The 16,344-nt window shown below is 55.2% G+C and overlaps 2 protein-coding genes and 1 non-coding gene across 9 annotated transcripts; 2 read left to right on the top strand and 1 right to left on the bottom strand.

The window, feature by feature from the left end:
* The first annotated feature begins 738 nt into the window (after positions 1-738).
* On the top strand, positions 739-845 carry LOC132236199 (U6 spliceosomal RNA). The gene has a single exon (XR_009453166.1). It is a non-coding gene; the product is annotated as a U6 spliceosomal RNA (small nuclear RNA).
* An 854-nt stretch (positions 846-1,699) lies between these two features.
* FCHSD1 (FCH and double SH3 domains 1) lies at positions 1,700-13,960 on the top strand. 4 transcript variants are annotated; one of them, XM_059698698.1, is made up of 20 exons: positions 1,700-1,767; positions 1,998-2,095; positions 2,695-2,740; positions 3,145-3,212; positions 3,521-3,656; positions 3,743-3,879; positions 3,960-4,023; positions 5,250-5,378; positions 5,859-5,981; positions 6,152-6,247; positions 6,680-6,805; positions 7,201-7,305; positions 7,479-7,640; positions 8,217-8,345; positions 8,426-8,509; positions 8,664-8,781; positions 8,917-9,137; positions 10,389-10,476; positions 11,534-11,589; positions 11,727-13,960. In XM_059698698.1, the coding sequence occupies exons 1-20, from the start codon at positions 1,747-1,749 to the stop codon at positions 11,790-11,792; spliced, it is 2,073 nt and encodes a 690-aa protein (XP_059554681.1). In that variant the 5' UTR covers positions 1,700-1,746; the 3' UTR covers positions 11,793-13,960. The 4 variants fall into 4 exon arrangements, with proteins under 4 accessions (XP_059554681.1, XP_059554680.1, XP_059554684.1 ...); XM_059698697.1 differs by having other exon boundaries at positions 3,500-3,656; XM_059698701.1 differs by lacking the exons at positions 1,700-1,767; positions 3,145-3,212 and having other exon boundaries at positions 1,993-2,095.
* Positions 12,235-16,254, bottom strand: RELL2 (RELT like 2). Of its 4 annotated transcripts, XM_059698704.1 has the most exons (8): positions 15,514-16,254; positions 14,860-15,099; positions 14,402-14,467; positions 14,239-14,305; positions 13,607-13,792; positions 12,982-13,354; positions 12,828-12,861; positions 12,235-12,576 (listed from the first exon to the last, which is right to left on the bottom strand). In XM_059698704.1, the coding sequence occupies exons 2-7, from the start codon at positions 15,041-15,043 to the stop codon at positions 12,829-12,831; spliced, it is 909 nt and encodes a 302-aa protein (XP_059554687.1). In that variant the 5' UTR covers positions 15,044-15,099; positions 15,514-16,254; the 3' UTR covers positions 12,235-12,576; position 12,828. The 4 variants fall into 4 exon arrangements, 3 of the variants coding, with proteins under 3 accessions (XP_059554687.1, XP_059554689.1, XP_059554688.1); XR_009453081.1 differs by having other exon boundaries at positions 12,828-13,354; positions 15,514-16,252; XM_059698706.1 differs by lacking the exon at positions 14,860-15,099 and having other exon boundaries at positions 15,514-16,253.
* Positions 16,255-16,344: the final 90 nt, after the last annotated feature.

Here is a 16,344-nt window from a genome sequence, read left to right as displayed (position 1 = left end):
TACTCCAACTTGATGTGCTTGTGGAGGGAGCCTTTATGCTGGGTGGATGGGGAAGGCCTATGTGAAGAGTAGAAACTTAAGGGTAAGAGGGAAGACATGTGGAGAGCTGGGAGGAGGAGCACTCCAGAAGGAGAGGGAAAGCAGGAGGCATGAAGGCTTTTGGACTGCCAGCGGGAAGGGGCTTGGCTTGCTGGGAACAGCATGAAAGCTGGAGCACCCTGAGTGGGGAGTGGGAGAAGAGTATAGGCTGAAGAGGGGAAGAAGGGCAGGGGCCCAATCACACACCATCTTGTAGACTATGCCAGGGCATTTGGATTTTATTCTGAAGCCACTGAGGAGTTTTAAGGAAGAGAGTGATGAGATCTTATTTCCTTTTTTTTTTTTTTTAAATCAATTACTCTGGCTGCTTATGAGCAGTAGATTGTAGTGGGGTTGGGGTGGGGGGTGGGTAGAGACTGGAAGCAAGGAGACCGGATATTCATCTAGGAGACTGATAATGAGGGCTTGGACTATGTTGGTGGTTTTGGAAATTGAGGGAAGTCGATCAATAGGGAGATGTTTTTTAGAAACAACCTATAGGACTTGAAGATGGATGTGGGGGCAGAAGAAAGGCACACTGACCCTGGGTTTCTGACTTTCCCAACTGGATGGAGAGTAGTACCATTTATTATGTTACCTGAGGTAGCTGACTGGGGAAGAATCAGGTTGAAGGAGCAGTTTTTAAAAGCTTGAGGTACTGTGCTCGCTTCGGCAGCACATATACTAAAATTGGAACGATACAGAGAAGATTAGCATGGCCCCTGCACAAGGATGACACGCAAATTCATGAAGCGTTCCGTGGTTTAAAAAAAAAAAAAAAGTTTGAGGTACTGCCTGGCCTGTGTGGCTAAGTTGGTCGGAGCATCCCCCGTGCATCAAAAGGTTTCAGGTCAAAGCGGTCTCGATCCCCAGCAGCCGAATCTATGATTCTCTCTCTTCATTGATGTTTCTATCTCTTCACTTCCATTCCTCTCTGAAATCAATACAAATATATTTAAAAAAATTTTTTTTTTAAAAGAAAGGGTGTGTGGAGCCTCAGAAAGCTGTGTGGGGTCTGAAGGGCAGACCCTAAAGGTGACTGGGGCATTCTGGCCCGCAAGGCCCCACGCTCACCTCTCAGCTCACACCCACTCACGGGTGTCTTAGTTTCCCCTGGTCTTGGATGCACCTGTCTTTTCTTCTGGGACTGGTTCCTTTCTGGCTCCAGGCATCTTTCTTACCTCAGCGCACTCTGGCTTTTCCAGTTCAGTGGGAAGTGAGAGAAGGTCTGGGACCAGCCCTGTTTCCCTCGTCAGACAAACTGCACCCAGGCATCCAGTGACTCAGTTTCCCTGGTCGCCATTCTTCACCCTTTGAGCCTGGGACTGGCGATCTGCATATGTAAATGATTAATTAGAAATAATTACGGGCTGAGTCAGCGGCTCCACTAGAAATAGAACCCAGGCGTCTTGACTCAGAAACCTGGGGTTCCCCCTACCGCCCAGCGGACGCGGCGTCCACCCAGCGGCCCGGACCCTTTTGGGGTATTGGAAGCTGTAACAGAGGTTTATTCCCCCGCGGCCCCCTAGCGTCTCGCCGCCCTACGCGCAGCTGGACCAGACGTGGGCGGGGTGAGGGCGGGGCCTGGCCGGGCCCGGGGCGGGGCTTCGGAGTGGGCGGGGCTTCCTGGAGTTCCGGAGTCGAGTCGCTGCCGGGGCTGGAACGGAGATGCAGCCGCCCTCCCGAAAAGTGAGCTTGGCCTGGGACGGGGGCTCTCGGCGGGCTGGGGTTGTGGTGGGATCCAGGGGGCACCCGACTCGCGGTGGGGGACGAGTAGTAGGAAGGGGTCCGAGCCCGACCCAGAAGTAACCGAGGAAGCAGCTCGGCCCCTCCCCGGCCCCGCCTCCTCACCGCTGCCCGCGCGGAGTGTTTTTCAGGCCCCCGCGTCAGGGGTCTTCTTCTTTTTCTTACCCCCGAAGGTGAAGCCGGCCCAGGAGGTGAAGCTTCGCTTCCTGGAGCAGCTGAGCATCCTTCAGGCTCGGCAGCAGCGGGAGGCGGATCTGCTGGAGGACATCAGGTAGACGCTGTCCCCCGCCGCGTAACCCCATCTTCCCGGTCGCGCTCCGCCTCTTCTCCGACGTACTTGGGGCTGGGGGGTGGGGTGGGGGAGAAGCTGGCGTGAAGAGCTCGCCAAACTTAGCCCATTCACAGCCCTCACCCTAGGCCTGCCTCTCCAGATACCAGATTCCTCCCACACCCCAATACATGCATAAACGCACAGGGACCCTCCCTCAACCCTCTTGATTTCACATCACTCTTCCCCCCCCCCCCCATCACTCTTAAGACAGAAACCCCCTCCCTCTTCCAGACCTGTTGGAAGGCTGGCAGACAGTGTACCCAGGCCCCCATCAGTCCTCACCTGCAAGTCCACAGATGGTTCTCCGAGGGTGGGGAGGATCCTGCTGAGGCTCTGAGCAATGAGATGAGGTTGACCTGTGTTCCAGCTGCCTGCGGTGATCTCAAGGACTCACTGTAGTCTCATTGCCTCCTGGTGCACACTCTAGGCCTGGCTCCCCTCTTCCTCCTGCCCTGGCTGAGCAAAGGATTAGGGGTAGAGGAAAAGAACCAAATAGTAATATCCCCTTCCCTCCCCCCCTCTACCCCCCATCTCCACAGATCCTACAGCAAGCAGAGGGCAGCCATTGAACGGGAGTATGGGCAGGTATGGGACTCCTTTCCCTCTAAACCTACCCTTTTGTTCTAGCCTCCTTTACACCTCCACACATACTCCTGTTCTGGTCACGAGCAAATGCCTAGGGTCAGGCAGATTTCTATCAAATCCCTTTTGTGCTATTTATTAGATGTTGGACTACCCTGGTAGTAGTGTTCAAGTTACTTAACCTTTCTTGGCCTCAGTTTCTTTCTCTGTAAAATGGGAATAACAATAATTGTTCCTTCATGTAGGGTTGTTGTAAGGGTGGAATAAGTTAGTGCCTGTAAAACACTTACAAAGTGAGAGGCACATAATATACATCTGGTGAGTGGCATTATTATATTCTCATCCCATATTCTCCCAGTTGGGGGGAGTCTTGGAAAGGGAACTGGGTCTGATGACTTTTCCACCAGGCACTCCAGAAACTGGCTGGGCCATTCCTGAAGAGGGAAGGGTACCGGAGCGGAGAGATAGACAGCAGGTGGGTCCCACGGAGGGGGAGGGCAAGGGACCAAGAAGGGATGAGGGTTCAACCCCAGGAACCTGTGGGGATGAAGGCCCAGTGAGCTGACACAGCAGCGGGAGAGGAGCTGACCCAGCAAGGACACTGTCGGTGGGGGTGGAGGGCATGAGTGATCCTTGTGGCTGAGCTAATGGGCTGATCGATTGAGGGCTCCCAGACAAGGGGGATGGGAAAGCACTCTGTCTCCCATGGTGTTGGGGGTGGTTGTCTTGTGAAGCTTTGTAGTGCGTCCCTCCTCAACACAGACCTTCTCTGGGGAGAGGCAGGATGGTGTTTGGTGCCTGGCGCTGTCTGCTGGATGCCACCGTGGCTGGGGGCCAAGCCCGGCTCCAGGCATCTGACCGATACCGTGACCTGGCAGGGGGCACAGGACGGAGTGCCAAGGAGCAGTTGCTGAGGAAGGTATGGCTCAGTAGACGGGGTGAAGGAAGGGCTGGCTCAGGGCTGTAGGTGGTCTGGGTCAGGACTCTGTGTGTCCACTCCCCTAGGGGGCAGAGAACCTCCAGAGGGCACAGGCCGAGGTGCTGCAGTCTGTCCGGGAGCTGAGCCGAAGTCAGAAGCTGTATGGGCAGCGGGAACGTGTGTGGGCATTGGCACAGGAGAAGGCGGCTGATGTCCAAGCCAGGTGGGGTCATAGGGAGTTAGTAGCCTGGGGTGGGGGTGAAGGAGTAGCCTAATCTTAACTCTTCTCTCTTTCCTGCATAGGCTGAACCGAAGTGACCATGGGCTCTTCCACACCCGGACCAGTCTCCAGAAACTCAGCACCAAGGTTCGGAGATGCAGGCGCACATTGGGGCAGGGAAGGGGTGGGTAGAGTAGACAAGTGGTTTGCAACCCAGGGGCATAAGTGTGAGAGACTGGGATGCATTCAGGCTTCCCTATTTCCTCGGTGGGTGACCTTGGTTAACTTGATTTCTTTGAGCTCATTTTCTTCATCTATAAAATGAAAATAGTGCCTTTATTTTTCATTCTTTTAATATGCATTTATTGAGGACTTCTGTATACTAAGCACTGTTCTAAACACTGGGATTCAGTGGAGAACACTACCAATGGATTTCCTGCCCTCATGGTCAGGAGAAACAGATAGTAAAAAAAACCAAAAAACAAATAATCACATTAAGTGAAAATAAAACAAGGTGCTATGATAAAGGATAACAAGGGGCTGTAATTTAGAGGGACAGCCTCTCTGAACAGGTGGCCTGAGTGTCAAGAAGGAGCCAGCCATGCAAAGATCATGAAAAGGCCAGGGGAAGAACATTCCAGGGAGAGGAAATGGTGCAAAGGCTCAGAGGCAAGAATAACTTTGTAGGCTCCGGGAACTCAGAGACGGCCAGTGTGGCCAGAGCACTGTGAGCGCAGGGACAGACACTGAAAGAGGTCAGGGAGGTTGCAGGGGCCAGCTCCTGTTGGACCTGGTAGACCACGGTAAAGAGCAGCTGGGATTTTATTTCAAACTAAAGGCCTGTGCACAAAATTCATGCATGGCAGGGGAGGTGGGTCCCTCAGCCCAGCCTGCACCCTCTCCAATCTGGGACCCCTCAGGGGATGTCCGACTGCTAGCGGGATCAGGCCTAAACTGGCAGTCGGACATCCCTCTCACAATCCAGGACTGCTGGCTCCTAACTGCTCGCCTGCCTGCTTGCCTGATCGCCCCTAACCACCTCTGTCTGCTGGCCTGATGCTCCTGATGGCTCCCCTCTGGCCTCGTTGCCCCCTAACTGCCCTCCCCTGCTGGCCTGATTGCCCCTAACCACCTCTGCCTTGGCCCCCGCCACCGTGGCTTTGTCCAGAAGGACGTCCGGAAGATGTCTGGTCTAATTAGCATATTACCCTTTTATTAGTGTAGATGTACACAGATGCCCCTGGAGGATGTGTAAATTTTCAAGTATAGTGTCAAGCATCTCAATAATGTTAGAATCTATTCTGGAGCTGGTTGGCCTTGGAAGGACTCTAAGGGTTCAGGGTTCATGTTGACATCCTGCTTTCCCCTCCTAGCTCTCCACACAATCGGCCCAGTACTCCCAGCAGCTGAAAGTGGCCCGCAATGAGTACCTGCTCAACTTGGTGTCCACCAATGCCCACCTTGAACACTACTACCAGGAGGAACTGCCTGCGCTGCTCAAGGCCAGTGCTAGCCTAGACCCCCTGCCTCTCAGTGGGAAAGTGGTGGGGGGAGTGGGGGGGCGGGGGGAGGACTTTCCCTGCTTCCCACCAGCAGCAGGCTGGGTGGTGTTAGGGACCTAGCCTGCGTAGAGTCGGTAGAAAATACATAGTTGGGTTCTGGTTCTGCTTCTGACTGGTTGCATGACATTGTACAGGACACTTAACCCCTCTGAACCCCAGTTTCTTCATCAGGAATAAGCCCTGCTCTGCCTCCTTTTAAGACTAATGGGGCTCAAGGGAGAAAATGGATGTGAAAATGCTTTTTAAATGGTTAAGTACTGTGCACACTAGGGCTTATTATTAGAAGCAATTAATAGTGTCCTATTCCTTTCCTCTTTCCCATACCTCATGCCCGTCACCCATCCAAACCTGGACAGAGAGCCTGCTTTGTGGTAAAGGCCTGGGGGAAGGGTGGTGTCAGTATCTTGGGGTTCTTTCCAGGCCCTGGTCAGCGAGCTGTCGGAACATTTGAGGGACCCCCTGACCGCATTGAGCCGCACAGAGCTGGAAGCAGCAGAGACGGCCCTGGACCACGCCCGCCGTGGAGCACAGGCAGCCTCCCAGGTGCGGCTGTGCCCTGTACGAGCTCCCCAGAGATGCTCTTTACCCGCTCTCCGAAACAGGCCACCCACTGCGTGTCTACTCCCTTTCTTCTCACCTTGTCCTTGCTCCAAGAGGGGACAGGCTTGGAGAGGGAGCCAGTTCATGACTGACTGACTTCTTCCAACCCCCAGGTAAGCTGGGAGCAGGATCTGAAGCTCTTTCTTCAAGACCCCGAGGTATTTTCCCCCATACCGCCTCAGAAGTTTCAGCCCGCAGGGAATGACCAGGTGAGACCTCCCTGAGGGTTGGAACCAGGCCAGATGTAAAGGGGACTGTAGTTTAGGGCCATCCCCATTATCCTTCTGATGATATTAACTTAGTAAACTTAAACCGTGGAGAGGGGTTTCAGACTCCAGGTCACCTTCCTCCCACCAGGCACAAACTAACACACCTAATTCCACCTTTCTGTCTCTTCACTGCGCTATCCTCTTCATTCTACATCTGTCCCTCAACTTGGATCCCATTTCTGGAACTCTCTGTGTCTGTGTTCACATGAACACACACCTGTGTCCACAGTCATAGGTGTGTACCCCACCTCTTTGTCCCTGTCCCTGGAGGTCAGGACAGAGAGCAGTAAAAAGGAGGGAACGGGAGGGAAGGGGAGTAGAGAAGGAGCAGCAGCAGGTCCTCCCCACAGCCCTCGCCCCCCCATCATTCAGGTATGTGCCTTGGAGCTGGAGGGGGTTACTGGAGGTGTGGCTGGGGAGAGTGACCTGGAGAAAGAGGTTCAGCGCTGGACGAGTCGAGCTGCCCGAGACTACAAGATCCAGAACCACGGGCTTCGGGTGAGGAGGGGGGTGCAGGTGTCACGGGTGGACAAGGATATCTGAGAGATGGGGGTCCTGGGGTCACTAGGGATGTCCTAGTGCAGGCAGGAGAGGAGGGAAAGGTATTTTAAGCCAACAGTGTGGCAAAGTAGTTAAGAGCACAGCTTTTGGAGCAAGGCCCACCTGGGTTCAAATCCTGCTCTGTTGCTTCCAGGTTAGGTAACCCTGACTAAGGGAGTGACTTAACCTCTCTGCACCTGTTTCCTCATCATTAAAGCAGGACTATACTAGCACCCACCCCCTAGGGAAGATCAAATGATATAATGCATGTGAAGCCACTAGCAAAGTGCCAGGTCCATAGGAAGTTGTGTCCCATAGTGTCTCCATCACCCCGTCCTCTGCTTCCCATCCAGGTGCTGCAGCGGCTGGAGCAGAGGCGGCAGCAGGCTCCAGAGCGGGAGGCTCTGAGCATAGAGCAACGGCTGCATGAAGTAAGGCAGAGCGTCCTGCGGGCACAGGTGAGACACCTGGGGGTTAGGGTCCTGAGATCCTCAGCCAACAGCCTCCTCCTCTCCTCTGTCTGATGGCGGGAGGAGGTAGGCAGGAGGTAGAGGGTGGGCACATTTGGGGAGACTCTACTCACCTCCCCAAAGCAAGCCCAGCCACAGACTTGCCCCCCTCCCCATGCCAGGTGAGCCAGGTGAAGGGGGCTGCCCGGCTGGCCCTGCTGCAGGAGGCTGGCCTGGATGTACAGCACTGGCTGAAGCCAGCCATGACCCAGGCCCAGGACGAGGTGGAGCAGGAGCAGCGGCTCAGCGAGGCCCGGCTCTCCCAGAGGGACCTCTCTCCCACGGTGAGTTCCTTCTGCTCCCTACCCACACCCACCCAGGAGGGTAAAAGTCCCTAGTGGAGGGCAGGCCCAAAAAAATCGGAATCACAACAGTACATAAATCAAAGGGTTGTTCTGAGGCTTAATTGAAATCACTTAAGTATAATTTTCACATAGTTTATAGCATAGAGTCCTCGACAAACTTATATTGAGTATAGGATGGTGGTTATGAGCCGAGGTTCTGGGGACAGACCGTAAGTGATTCGTCACTTATGAGCTGTGTAATCTTGGAAAGTGACTTAACCTTTCTGAGCCTCAGTTTTCTCATAAGTAAAATGAGGTTAATGGTTATACAAAGTAACAGTGGGTTATGATGAAGTTTAAATAAGATCTGTATTAGCACTGTGCCTGGCACATAGTTAGCGCCCAGGACTCTAGCTCTGCAGTCACCGTCAGTCTTACCCTGCCCTGTGGTGATTTTTCTTGTGACATCTGGTGAACGGATGGGTGGTGCTACCTTGGAGGAGGATGGAGGAGAGGGAGATACAGTGGGTGCTTGAGAGTGACAGGGACGTCTGTTCTCTGTTCCCCTCCCTCCAGGCTGAGGATGCTGAGCTCTCTGACTTTGAGGATTGTGAGGAGACTGGAGAGCTCTTTGAGGAGCCTGTCCCCCCAGCCCTGGCCACCAGACCCTTCCCCTGCCCCGCACATGTGGTGTTTGGCTATCAGGTGTGAATTGGGGGGTGGGGACCTCAGATGGGCAGGGATGGGGGACAGCCAAGTCCTAAATCCTTCCTTGTGGGGCCAAGGCAGGACATGAGGATGAGCTGACTATCACAGAAGGCGAGTGGCTGGAGGTCCTAGAGGAGGGAGATGCCGACGAATGGGTCAAGGTGGGTATGGACCCTGGGCTCTGACCTTGGGAGTTGGGGGCAGTGGGAGGGACTTCCCTGTGGCCCACAAGGACTCAGCCAGGCAGAGCTAGAAGCCTGAGTGGAGAAGGGTCAGGGCCGTGGATATTGTCTGTTCTCATTGCTGGGTGAGCAGGCTCGGAACCAGCACAGCGAAGTCGGCTTTGTTCCTGAGCGCTATCTCAACTTTCCCGACCTCTCCTTCCCTGAGAGCGGCCACGACAGCAGCATGCCCTTAGGGGCAGAGCCCACAGGTAAGCAAGGAGAATTCTGGGTCAAAGGATGCTGGGTATGGAGAAGAGTTACTGAGTGGTTGTGACCCTCAGGTGTCATGGTCCTGGGCACCACCACGACCTCCACCCCTCACCACCTCTCCCGGGTTTCTGCAGCATTTCTGGCTCGTGCCCTGTACAGCTACACGGGACAGAGCGCAGAGGAGCTGAGCTTCCCTGAGGGGGCACTCATCCGCCTGCTGCCCCGGGCCCAGGATGGAGTGGATGACGGCTTCTGGAGGGGAGAATTTGGGGGCCATGTTGGGGTCTTCCCCTCCCTGCTGGTGGAGGAGCTGCTTGGTCCCCTAGGGCCTTCTGAGTCTTCAGACCCTGAACAGGTGAGGCACCCTGAGTTGACCCTCCTATTCCATTGAGGCCCCATGTTCATCTTAACGCTCCCTCCCCTCTCCAGGTTGACCTCCCATAGTGGCTTGGGCCTCCCGTCTCCTCTGGCTGGGCGGAGAAAAGGGAAACCAAGGCAGTCTTCCTAAGAGTTTGGTGGTGCTACTTTAGTGCTCGATAGATCTGAGTTCTGATGCCTATTACATTACCTTGGGCAGCTGTTTGACCTCGCTGAGCTTCTTTCTTTACGTGTCAAAAGGGAATAATACAAACGTCAGCAGGCTAACTATCCCGACTATGGATAATGGCGGTAAAGCCCTTAGCACGGAGGCCCACAGGAGGTGCTTTAAAATACAGTACTTGCCCTAGCTCAGTGGTTCTCAACCTTCTGGCCCTTTAAATACAGTTCCTCATGTTGTGACCCCCAACCATAAAATTATTTTCGTTGCTACTTCATAACTGTAATGTTGCTACTGTTATGAATTGTAATGTAAATATCTGATATGCAGGATGGCCTTAGGCGACCCCTGTGAAAGGGTCTTTTGACCACCAAAGGGGTCGCGACCCACAGATTAAGAACTGCTGCAGCTGGTTGGCTCAGTGGATAGAGCATTGGCCTGCGGATCAAAGGGTCCAGGGTTTGATTCCAGTCAAGGGCATGTATCTTGGTCGCAGGCTCCACCCCAGCCCGGGCCCTGGTCAGGGCGCCTGCAGGAGGCAACCAATAGATGTGTTTGTCTCACATCAATGTTTCTGTATTTTCCTCTCCCACTCTCTCTAAAAGATCAATGGAAAAATATCCTCGGGTAAGGATTAACAAAAGTAAATTAAATTAAAAAAATAAAATACAGTACCTATTGTTATAATGCAGCAGGAAGAGTATAGGAGTGGAAGTCAGGAGACCCTGGCTCTAGCCAGGACTCTGCCAGTAACTGGTTCTGATTTTGGATAGATGGCTTAATCTGAGTCTTGCCCCTAATATAGGAATCGTAAAGATCCCTGTCTCATGGGGTGGTGGTGAGGAGTGAATGAATTGGTGCACATGGAGTGCTAGCACAATGCCTGGGACATAGTGTCAGTACACAATGGCTATGGAAATGAGTATCAGCTACAACCCCCACCCAGATACAAGCATTTGGCACTCTTGGTATTGGGGAGTGATGGGACAGGAACCGAAGATGGGATGAGAGGACAAGCTGGTGAAACCTTCCCATGTGCCAGAAATAACTGTGCCCCCTCATCCTCAGATGCTGCCATCCCCTTCTCCTCCCAGCTTCTCCCCTCCTGCACCCACCTCTGCCTTGGAGGGGACCCCTGCACCTGTCCTGTCTGGGGGTAAGTAGAGGGAACTAGGGGTTTTGGGAGGGAAAGAGGCTGGAAGGAGGAATCTTGGGGTGCCTGGGTTACGCTTGGCTCTTCTCCTCGCCCTTGGGAACCTCTGCCATCAGGCTCACTGAAGCGTGATAGTGAGAAGAGCTTCGGCTGTGAGGCCAGGCCCAGTGTTCCCACTCCACTCCATGACTCCCTAGTGTGTGATTTGGGGTGAAATGTTTAACATGTCTGGGTCTTTACCGAGTGGAGTTGTTGTGAGTTAAAAAGATGTCTGTAGAGCCCTAGCTGGTTTGGCTCAGTGGATAGAGTGTCAGCCTGCGGACTGAAAGGTCCTGGGTTTGATTCCAGTCAAGGGCACATGCCTAGGTTGTGGGCTCAATCCCCAGTGGGGGGCGTGCAGGAGGCAGCTGATTAATGATTCTCTCTTATCATTGATGATGTTTCTATCTCTCTCTCTCCCTTCCCTTCCTCTCTGAAATTAATAAAACCATTTTTTTTTAAAAGTTGTCTGTAGAGTGTCCAGCATTGTGCCTGGCACATAGCAAGCATGCAAGCCATGGCTTTGTTCTCATTCTTTTGAAAATTAGCCAGCTTCTTCTACAGTGTTTTCCCAATACACATCCTCTGCTCTTAATTCTTTCTGAATGTTGCAAACACCTGGGTTTGTGTCATAATTTTCCTTCTTGAAGTGTTCACCTTTGCTACAGCCTTCCGGTACTTACACTCTCTTCACAGAGCCTCCTTCCATAGCTCACTTGGAATGATTCAGGACTCAATCATTCATTGTGCTTGTTGTGTTTCATTATTGGGTTCCAGGCAACCACTGGGGGTGGGGGTGCTATGGCTCCCACCTCCCCTTCTCTGAAAGCTTATGCAAGGCTGATTATACAGTAGGTGCCCCGTAAGTGTTGAGGATGGATAGACTGATGGACTCTATGGCTAAGTTGGTGACTATTTGTTAATTCAACAAGTATTTACAGAGTGTCACTGTCTTAAGTGCTGACGATACAGCAGTGAATAAAACAAAGTCTGAAGACTGACTTGTGGTTCCTGTTTCCAGACCAAGACCTGAACTGTCCTGGACCCCTGGACATGATGGCGCCTCGACTCAGGCCGGTAAGAGCCTCTCCCTGGAGGAGACTGTGTAGAGAGGGGTCATTCCAACTTGTCCTGCTTGGTCTGTAGGGCTGAGGGAATGAACAGGGACATCCCCAATAGAGGCCTCTGGAGCACTGACTGCGTGTTCCCTACAGATGCGTCCACCGCCTCCCCCACCAGCTAAAGCCCCAGATCCTGGTCGTCCAGATCCCCTCACCTGAAGCCAGGGTACTACTGCCCCCCAGAGATGCTGCTGCCGCCCTGTCTCCGTGCTGTCAGAGACCACCCTTCAGTGATCCGGAGTGACACAGCCAGAAGCTGGAATCCCCCCCATTTCTGCTCTTATCTCCAGGGGTAGAAACTGTCCCTTTCCCAATTCTGGGTCTGAGACTCCTCCTTTTCCCCACATTGTCCATTCTCTTACTGTCTCTAGGGCTTGAACTACCCCTTTCTTTTTTTTCCACCACTCCAGCTCTAAAGTGGTGAAATACCCTGAAATCTCTGGGGCTGGACCCCATCCCCCAAAGTCTTGAGTGGCTCTGGACAGTGTGTCTCTACCCTGGCTCTGTGACCCACCCCACTCCAGATGCCAGGACCACAGGGCTTGGGGGCTGGGATGGGGCGGACCTGTCAGAAGGAGTTGGAGCCATTATGTGAAACAACTGTAATGGTCTGAGCAGATTTATTGACAGTGAATAAAGGGCAGGGGGCCTAAGGTGCTATTGCTTTAGGGGGCCTGATCCCAGTTGCCACACTCTAGCATATGGAGCGAGGTGATGGGGAACGTGGGTCAGGCAGCCTGTTGGCAGGCAAGGAAAGGGGACTGAGGGCCAGGGCCGGGGGTGGGGGTGGGGGTGGGTGCCTTCTCCCAGTGTCCTCCAGGCTGAGACCAATTAGGACTGGTCCCACAGCTGGGGGCAGTGCTGTCCAGTGGAAAGGAGGGGCTTCATGGCCACCCAGCCCCTGGCTCTGCAACTGGTAGTTCTTCGGCAATGAAGGAGGAGGCTTGGGGAAGAGGAAGGATAATAGTGTTGCCTCCCAGTCAAGTTGTATTCCAGCTTTCCCCTGGAGGCTGTGGCACCTTCCCTATTCCCTGGAGCACATGCCTGCTCCCCACCACCAAACCAAAGACTATGTAGCAAAGGGAAAGCCTGCAGTCTACCGTGGGGGTACAGGCAGCCAGACAATGGGCTTAAGGAATGTAAGTAGGGGGTGGGAGGATGAGGTTATCTGACTTGAAGCCCAGGCACACTTACCTCACACACCTTTTGCTCCCCGTGCTGGAGACACCTGAGTGAGAGGAGGGGTCAACAGTAGGAGAATCGGGTGTGAGTCATATCAGTACACCCATCTCCAGAGTAAAGGGCAGTAAGAGCTCAGCCCACCACAGCCCTGGCCATGTCTTCATACCTGGTGATCTGATGTGTCCGGTTTGTTTGGCTGTCCATTGGCCTCTTGACTGGCCAGCCCTGGGCTTGGGCCTCTCCCTCCAGCTGCCAGCGGTGACTCTGCAGAGGCTCCAGGGTTCCCTCCAAGTGCACAAGGGGCTAGGTTGCTGTCCCTGAGTCCATTCTGCACTGCGGGGCTGGCAAGGGCCTGGGGCTGTGGCCTCTCAGGGGGCAGGCTTTCCATGGCTGGCATCCCTGCCCTGGACTGCCCTTCCCCAGACCCTTGGCTGCCCCCTGGGTCCTGCCCCCCACTAGACCCCAAGCTCCTGTCTGTGGGGGAGCCCTCATGATGCTCATGCAGTCCATAGCGCCTCTCAATGTGTGTCACCCGGAACCTGGGAGGGAAGGGAACACTGGGTCTTAGGATCACAACTCAGGGGCTGCTTGGCCCTCCCCTCCAACCAGGGATATCTTTGGTTTGATGGCCACTTCCCTCTAGCTTCGGGCAGCGGAGATGTCAGATTGTGGGGCATATTGTATAACCTACTCTTGCTGTAGGTCACAATCCAGGAGTAGAGAGGTGGGGCCCACCTTTGGAGTCAGGATCCCCCACCCCACCCTCCCCCCCTACGGCACTGTATCCCCACCTGCCCACAGAGAAAACGGTGGTCTCCCCAGGCCGGGCACGGCTCTTTCCTTCCTTGGAGCGTCCCTGACGGACAAGTGGGGGCCTCTTGTTGCGGCTGCAGTGGATGCAAGGGGCTGCAGAGCCCAGGTGCACTGTGTGATGATGGGAGGGGGCTCCATCCTGCAGGCTGGAAGTGGCGTCCACGCTGGACAGTAGAGAGGAAGGGAGCAGGGGTGACATTGCCATTTCTCTTCCTGTTCTGTTTGTTCTGTTCTTTCGGCGTGCTCCTCAAGCCTCCAGATGCCCACTTTCCCTAGGCCCCAACATTCTTTTCTGTCTTTATCCAATAAACTCAATATTAAGATGGTAGCGATCACGTGTTCTCCTTCCCAGAGCTGTTTTCTAAGAAGAGGGCAGTGCTTAACCCAAAGGAGTGGCACAAAGGGTGAATGGAAAGCTTGATGATACCCAGAAGGGAGGTATGATTTGAAGGACTTGAGGTTTCTATATAAACGTCTTTCTTTCTATAGGTCAGCCAGCTTTGCCCTCCCCCGACCCCAAACATGCGAGGAGACTGGGAGAGGACTGTGCTGGAGGAGAGGGTACTCTCCAAGGCAAGCTAAGTCATGCTGGCCTTTGTTTCCAGCTCACCTGGACAGCTGCACTGTCCCTTCTCCTTCACTGTCCCCCAGCATCTCCTTCAAGGCCTCAGCATTGGCTGAGGGGAGAAGGAAAAGGAGGAGTCAGTGGAGGTGGAGGTGGAGGTCAGGGCAAGAGAAAGTCAGGGGGTGGGGGGTGGGGCGCTTACACCCACCTTCATTTTGGATGATACAGCGAACAATCCTCTCTACTGTGTCCTCATTCATGTCATCGTCGTCAGCTAAAGGAAGAGAAAGGTTGACAAGGAATTGGAAGTGAGTCAGCTTTGGGGGACATTACCAGGTGGCTCCTGTGGCTTATTGCTCAAGAAATAACCGTGTGCCTATTGGTCATCGTGCTGGGCATTAGCATTTCAGGGGCCAAGGTAGAAAAGATGAGAAGTCAATGGGAGCCCAAGATTACCATCAGTGGGCCCTACCCACCCATGCTGCCTTCACTAGCCTTGCTTTCAGGGTGGTGTCACCCCACTTGCAGACCCAAGGAAGCATCACTAGGCTTTTTGAAGGCTTGGTTGGGACTTGACTGGGTCTGTTGGCCAGGAAGGCAGACAGAGGTGTGGGGACAAGGGTAAGGAAAAAGGTGACTGAGCCGGGTTCTAGGCTCCCCACTCACGGGGCTGGAGCTGGGTGTCATCAGGCTCCGAGGCCCTGGATGTGCGGCAGCGGTAACCCTTCTTCTTGAGCACGTGGCAGATCATGAAGCCCACGAGGCCCATGAGGAAGAAGACCAGCACGAGCAGGAAGAGCATGTACAGCCCATGTTGGGGTGGCTCCAGGTCAGGCTGTGGTTCCGCCATGAGGCCCTGGGGGGCGAGCGCGGGCCAGGGCGCCTCCCGGGGTTTGGGGGCTGCAGCTAGGGTTGGGGGAGGGATAGAAATGCCATCCTCAGGATCTGAAACAGGCAAGCCTCGGAGGTCCAGCCTCCCCCCCGCCCCCCCATCAGGGAGCTGTCCGGGCCTGGGGTGCTGGTCAGGGCCAGGGGTGCTAGACCGCGGCTGCGCAAGCCCTCTCCCCTGCTCCCGCTTTCCCGACGCCCACAGCGTTCCCCTTTCCAGTTTGTCCTGCGCTCCCGTCCCTTCCAAGGACACTACAGAGCGAGATGGGACGGAATTCGCAGGCGGTCAGCGCAAGAATCACGCCTGAGTCAGCCTCCGCACCTCCTCCGCCCCGGCCTGAGCCAGGCCTCTGCAGCCCCTCACTGATCTGTACTCCAGCACCCGCCCCCCTTTCGGTTCCTCCCATTCTGACCACCTGGCCCACCCAGTACCGGTGGTTTGGTTCTGGCTCCGGCTCCGGCTCCTGCTTGGGTTCCGGCTCCAGGGGCGTCCTAGTCCGGCTCAGGGCCCCCGACGCCCTCCCGGCTCTCATCCCTCTCTTCCTTCCCCTCCCCCCTTCGCCGCCTCACCGGCTCCGGGCTGCGGCTGCAGATACCGGTGCCGCGGCAGGCGGGGGGGAGGGAAGGATGGAGAGGGATGCCGCCTGGCTGGGAGCAGCGGCAGATTCCCGACAACTCCGGCCCCGGAAAGGGGAAGAGATGGGGTGCGCCGCCGCAGCCACCCTGGGTTCCCAAAAGCCTTCGCCCGACGCCGGCCCAGGACCAGGGGGCGGAGCGCAGGTGTGCGGGGCGGAGAGCGAGGGCCTTGCGCGCTGGTGAACGCAAATGTGGTGTGCGCGTGACTGCGCCGGCCCCCCCCCCCCCCCGGGGAGTGTGCGGCGCCGAGCCTGGGTCCGGGTGGGGTGGCGAGGCAGTCAGGCGAGCGTGTTCTCTTGTCTATCCCGCACGCCCGGCGCGGCTCCTGCCCCTAGATACCCCGGCCGGGTGGATAGCCAGGAATCTTCCCAGTGGCCGGGGGAAGCCGGCTTTCTGCACCCGAGAGGGGCGGTGTGGCCGGCTCTCCCGAGCCTTCTAGAGAGGTGACCACGGCCTGCACCCGGTTTAGGACAGGTGGCTGGACGGGATGTCTCGGCTTCTCGAGGATTTGCCCCCCGCCTGGGAGGAAATGGCCCTGGCATCCTAGAATCGATGCCACCTGTCTTCTGCCCAAGCCCAGAGGCTCACGCCCAGAACTAGCCGCAGGGGGCGTGGCCTGGGCGTGGC

The sequence above is a fragment of the Myotis daubentonii genome, chromosome 5 (assembly GCF_963259705.1).
Source record: "Myotis daubentonii chromosome 5, mMyoDau2.1, whole genome shotgun sequence".
Classification (NCBI taxonomy): domain Eukaryota; kingdom Metazoa; phylum Chordata; class Mammalia; order Chiroptera; family Vespertilionidae; genus Myotis; species Myotis daubentonii.
Note: the sequence above shows the minus strand (reverse complement) of the source record. Positions and strands in the feature narration are given on the sequence as shown.

What these genes read in the sequence shown, in the direction of transcription:
- FCHSD1 (XM_059698697.1), top strand. Translation starts at nt 1,747, where the DNA reads ATGCAGCCGCCCTCCCGAAAA. An exon ending in TTGAACGGGAGTATGGGCAG is followed by an intron (nt 2,741 to 3,144) that starts GTATGGGACTCC and finishes CTTTTCCACCAG; the next exon opens with GCACTCCAGAAACTGGCTGG. An exon ending in AGTCTTCAGACCCTGAACAG is followed by an intron (nt 9,138 to 10,388) that starts GTGAGGCACCCT and finishes CCTCATCCTCAG; the next exon opens with ATGCTGCCATCCCCTTCTCC.
- RELL2 (XM_059698704.1), bottom strand. Translation starts at nt 15,043, where the DNA reads ATGGCGGAACCACAGCCTGACCTGGAGCCACCCCAACATGGGCTGTAC. An exon ending in CTGTATCATCCAAAATGAAG is followed by an intron (nt 14,306 to 14,401) that starts GTGGGTGTAAGC and finishes TTCTCCCCTCAG; the next exon opens with CCAATGCTGAGGCCTTGAAG. An exon ending in GGGACAGTGCAGCTGTCCAG is followed by an intron (nt 13,793 to 14,238) that starts GTGAGCTGGAAA and finishes TCTACTGTCCAG; the next exon opens with CGTGGACGCCACTTCCAGCC.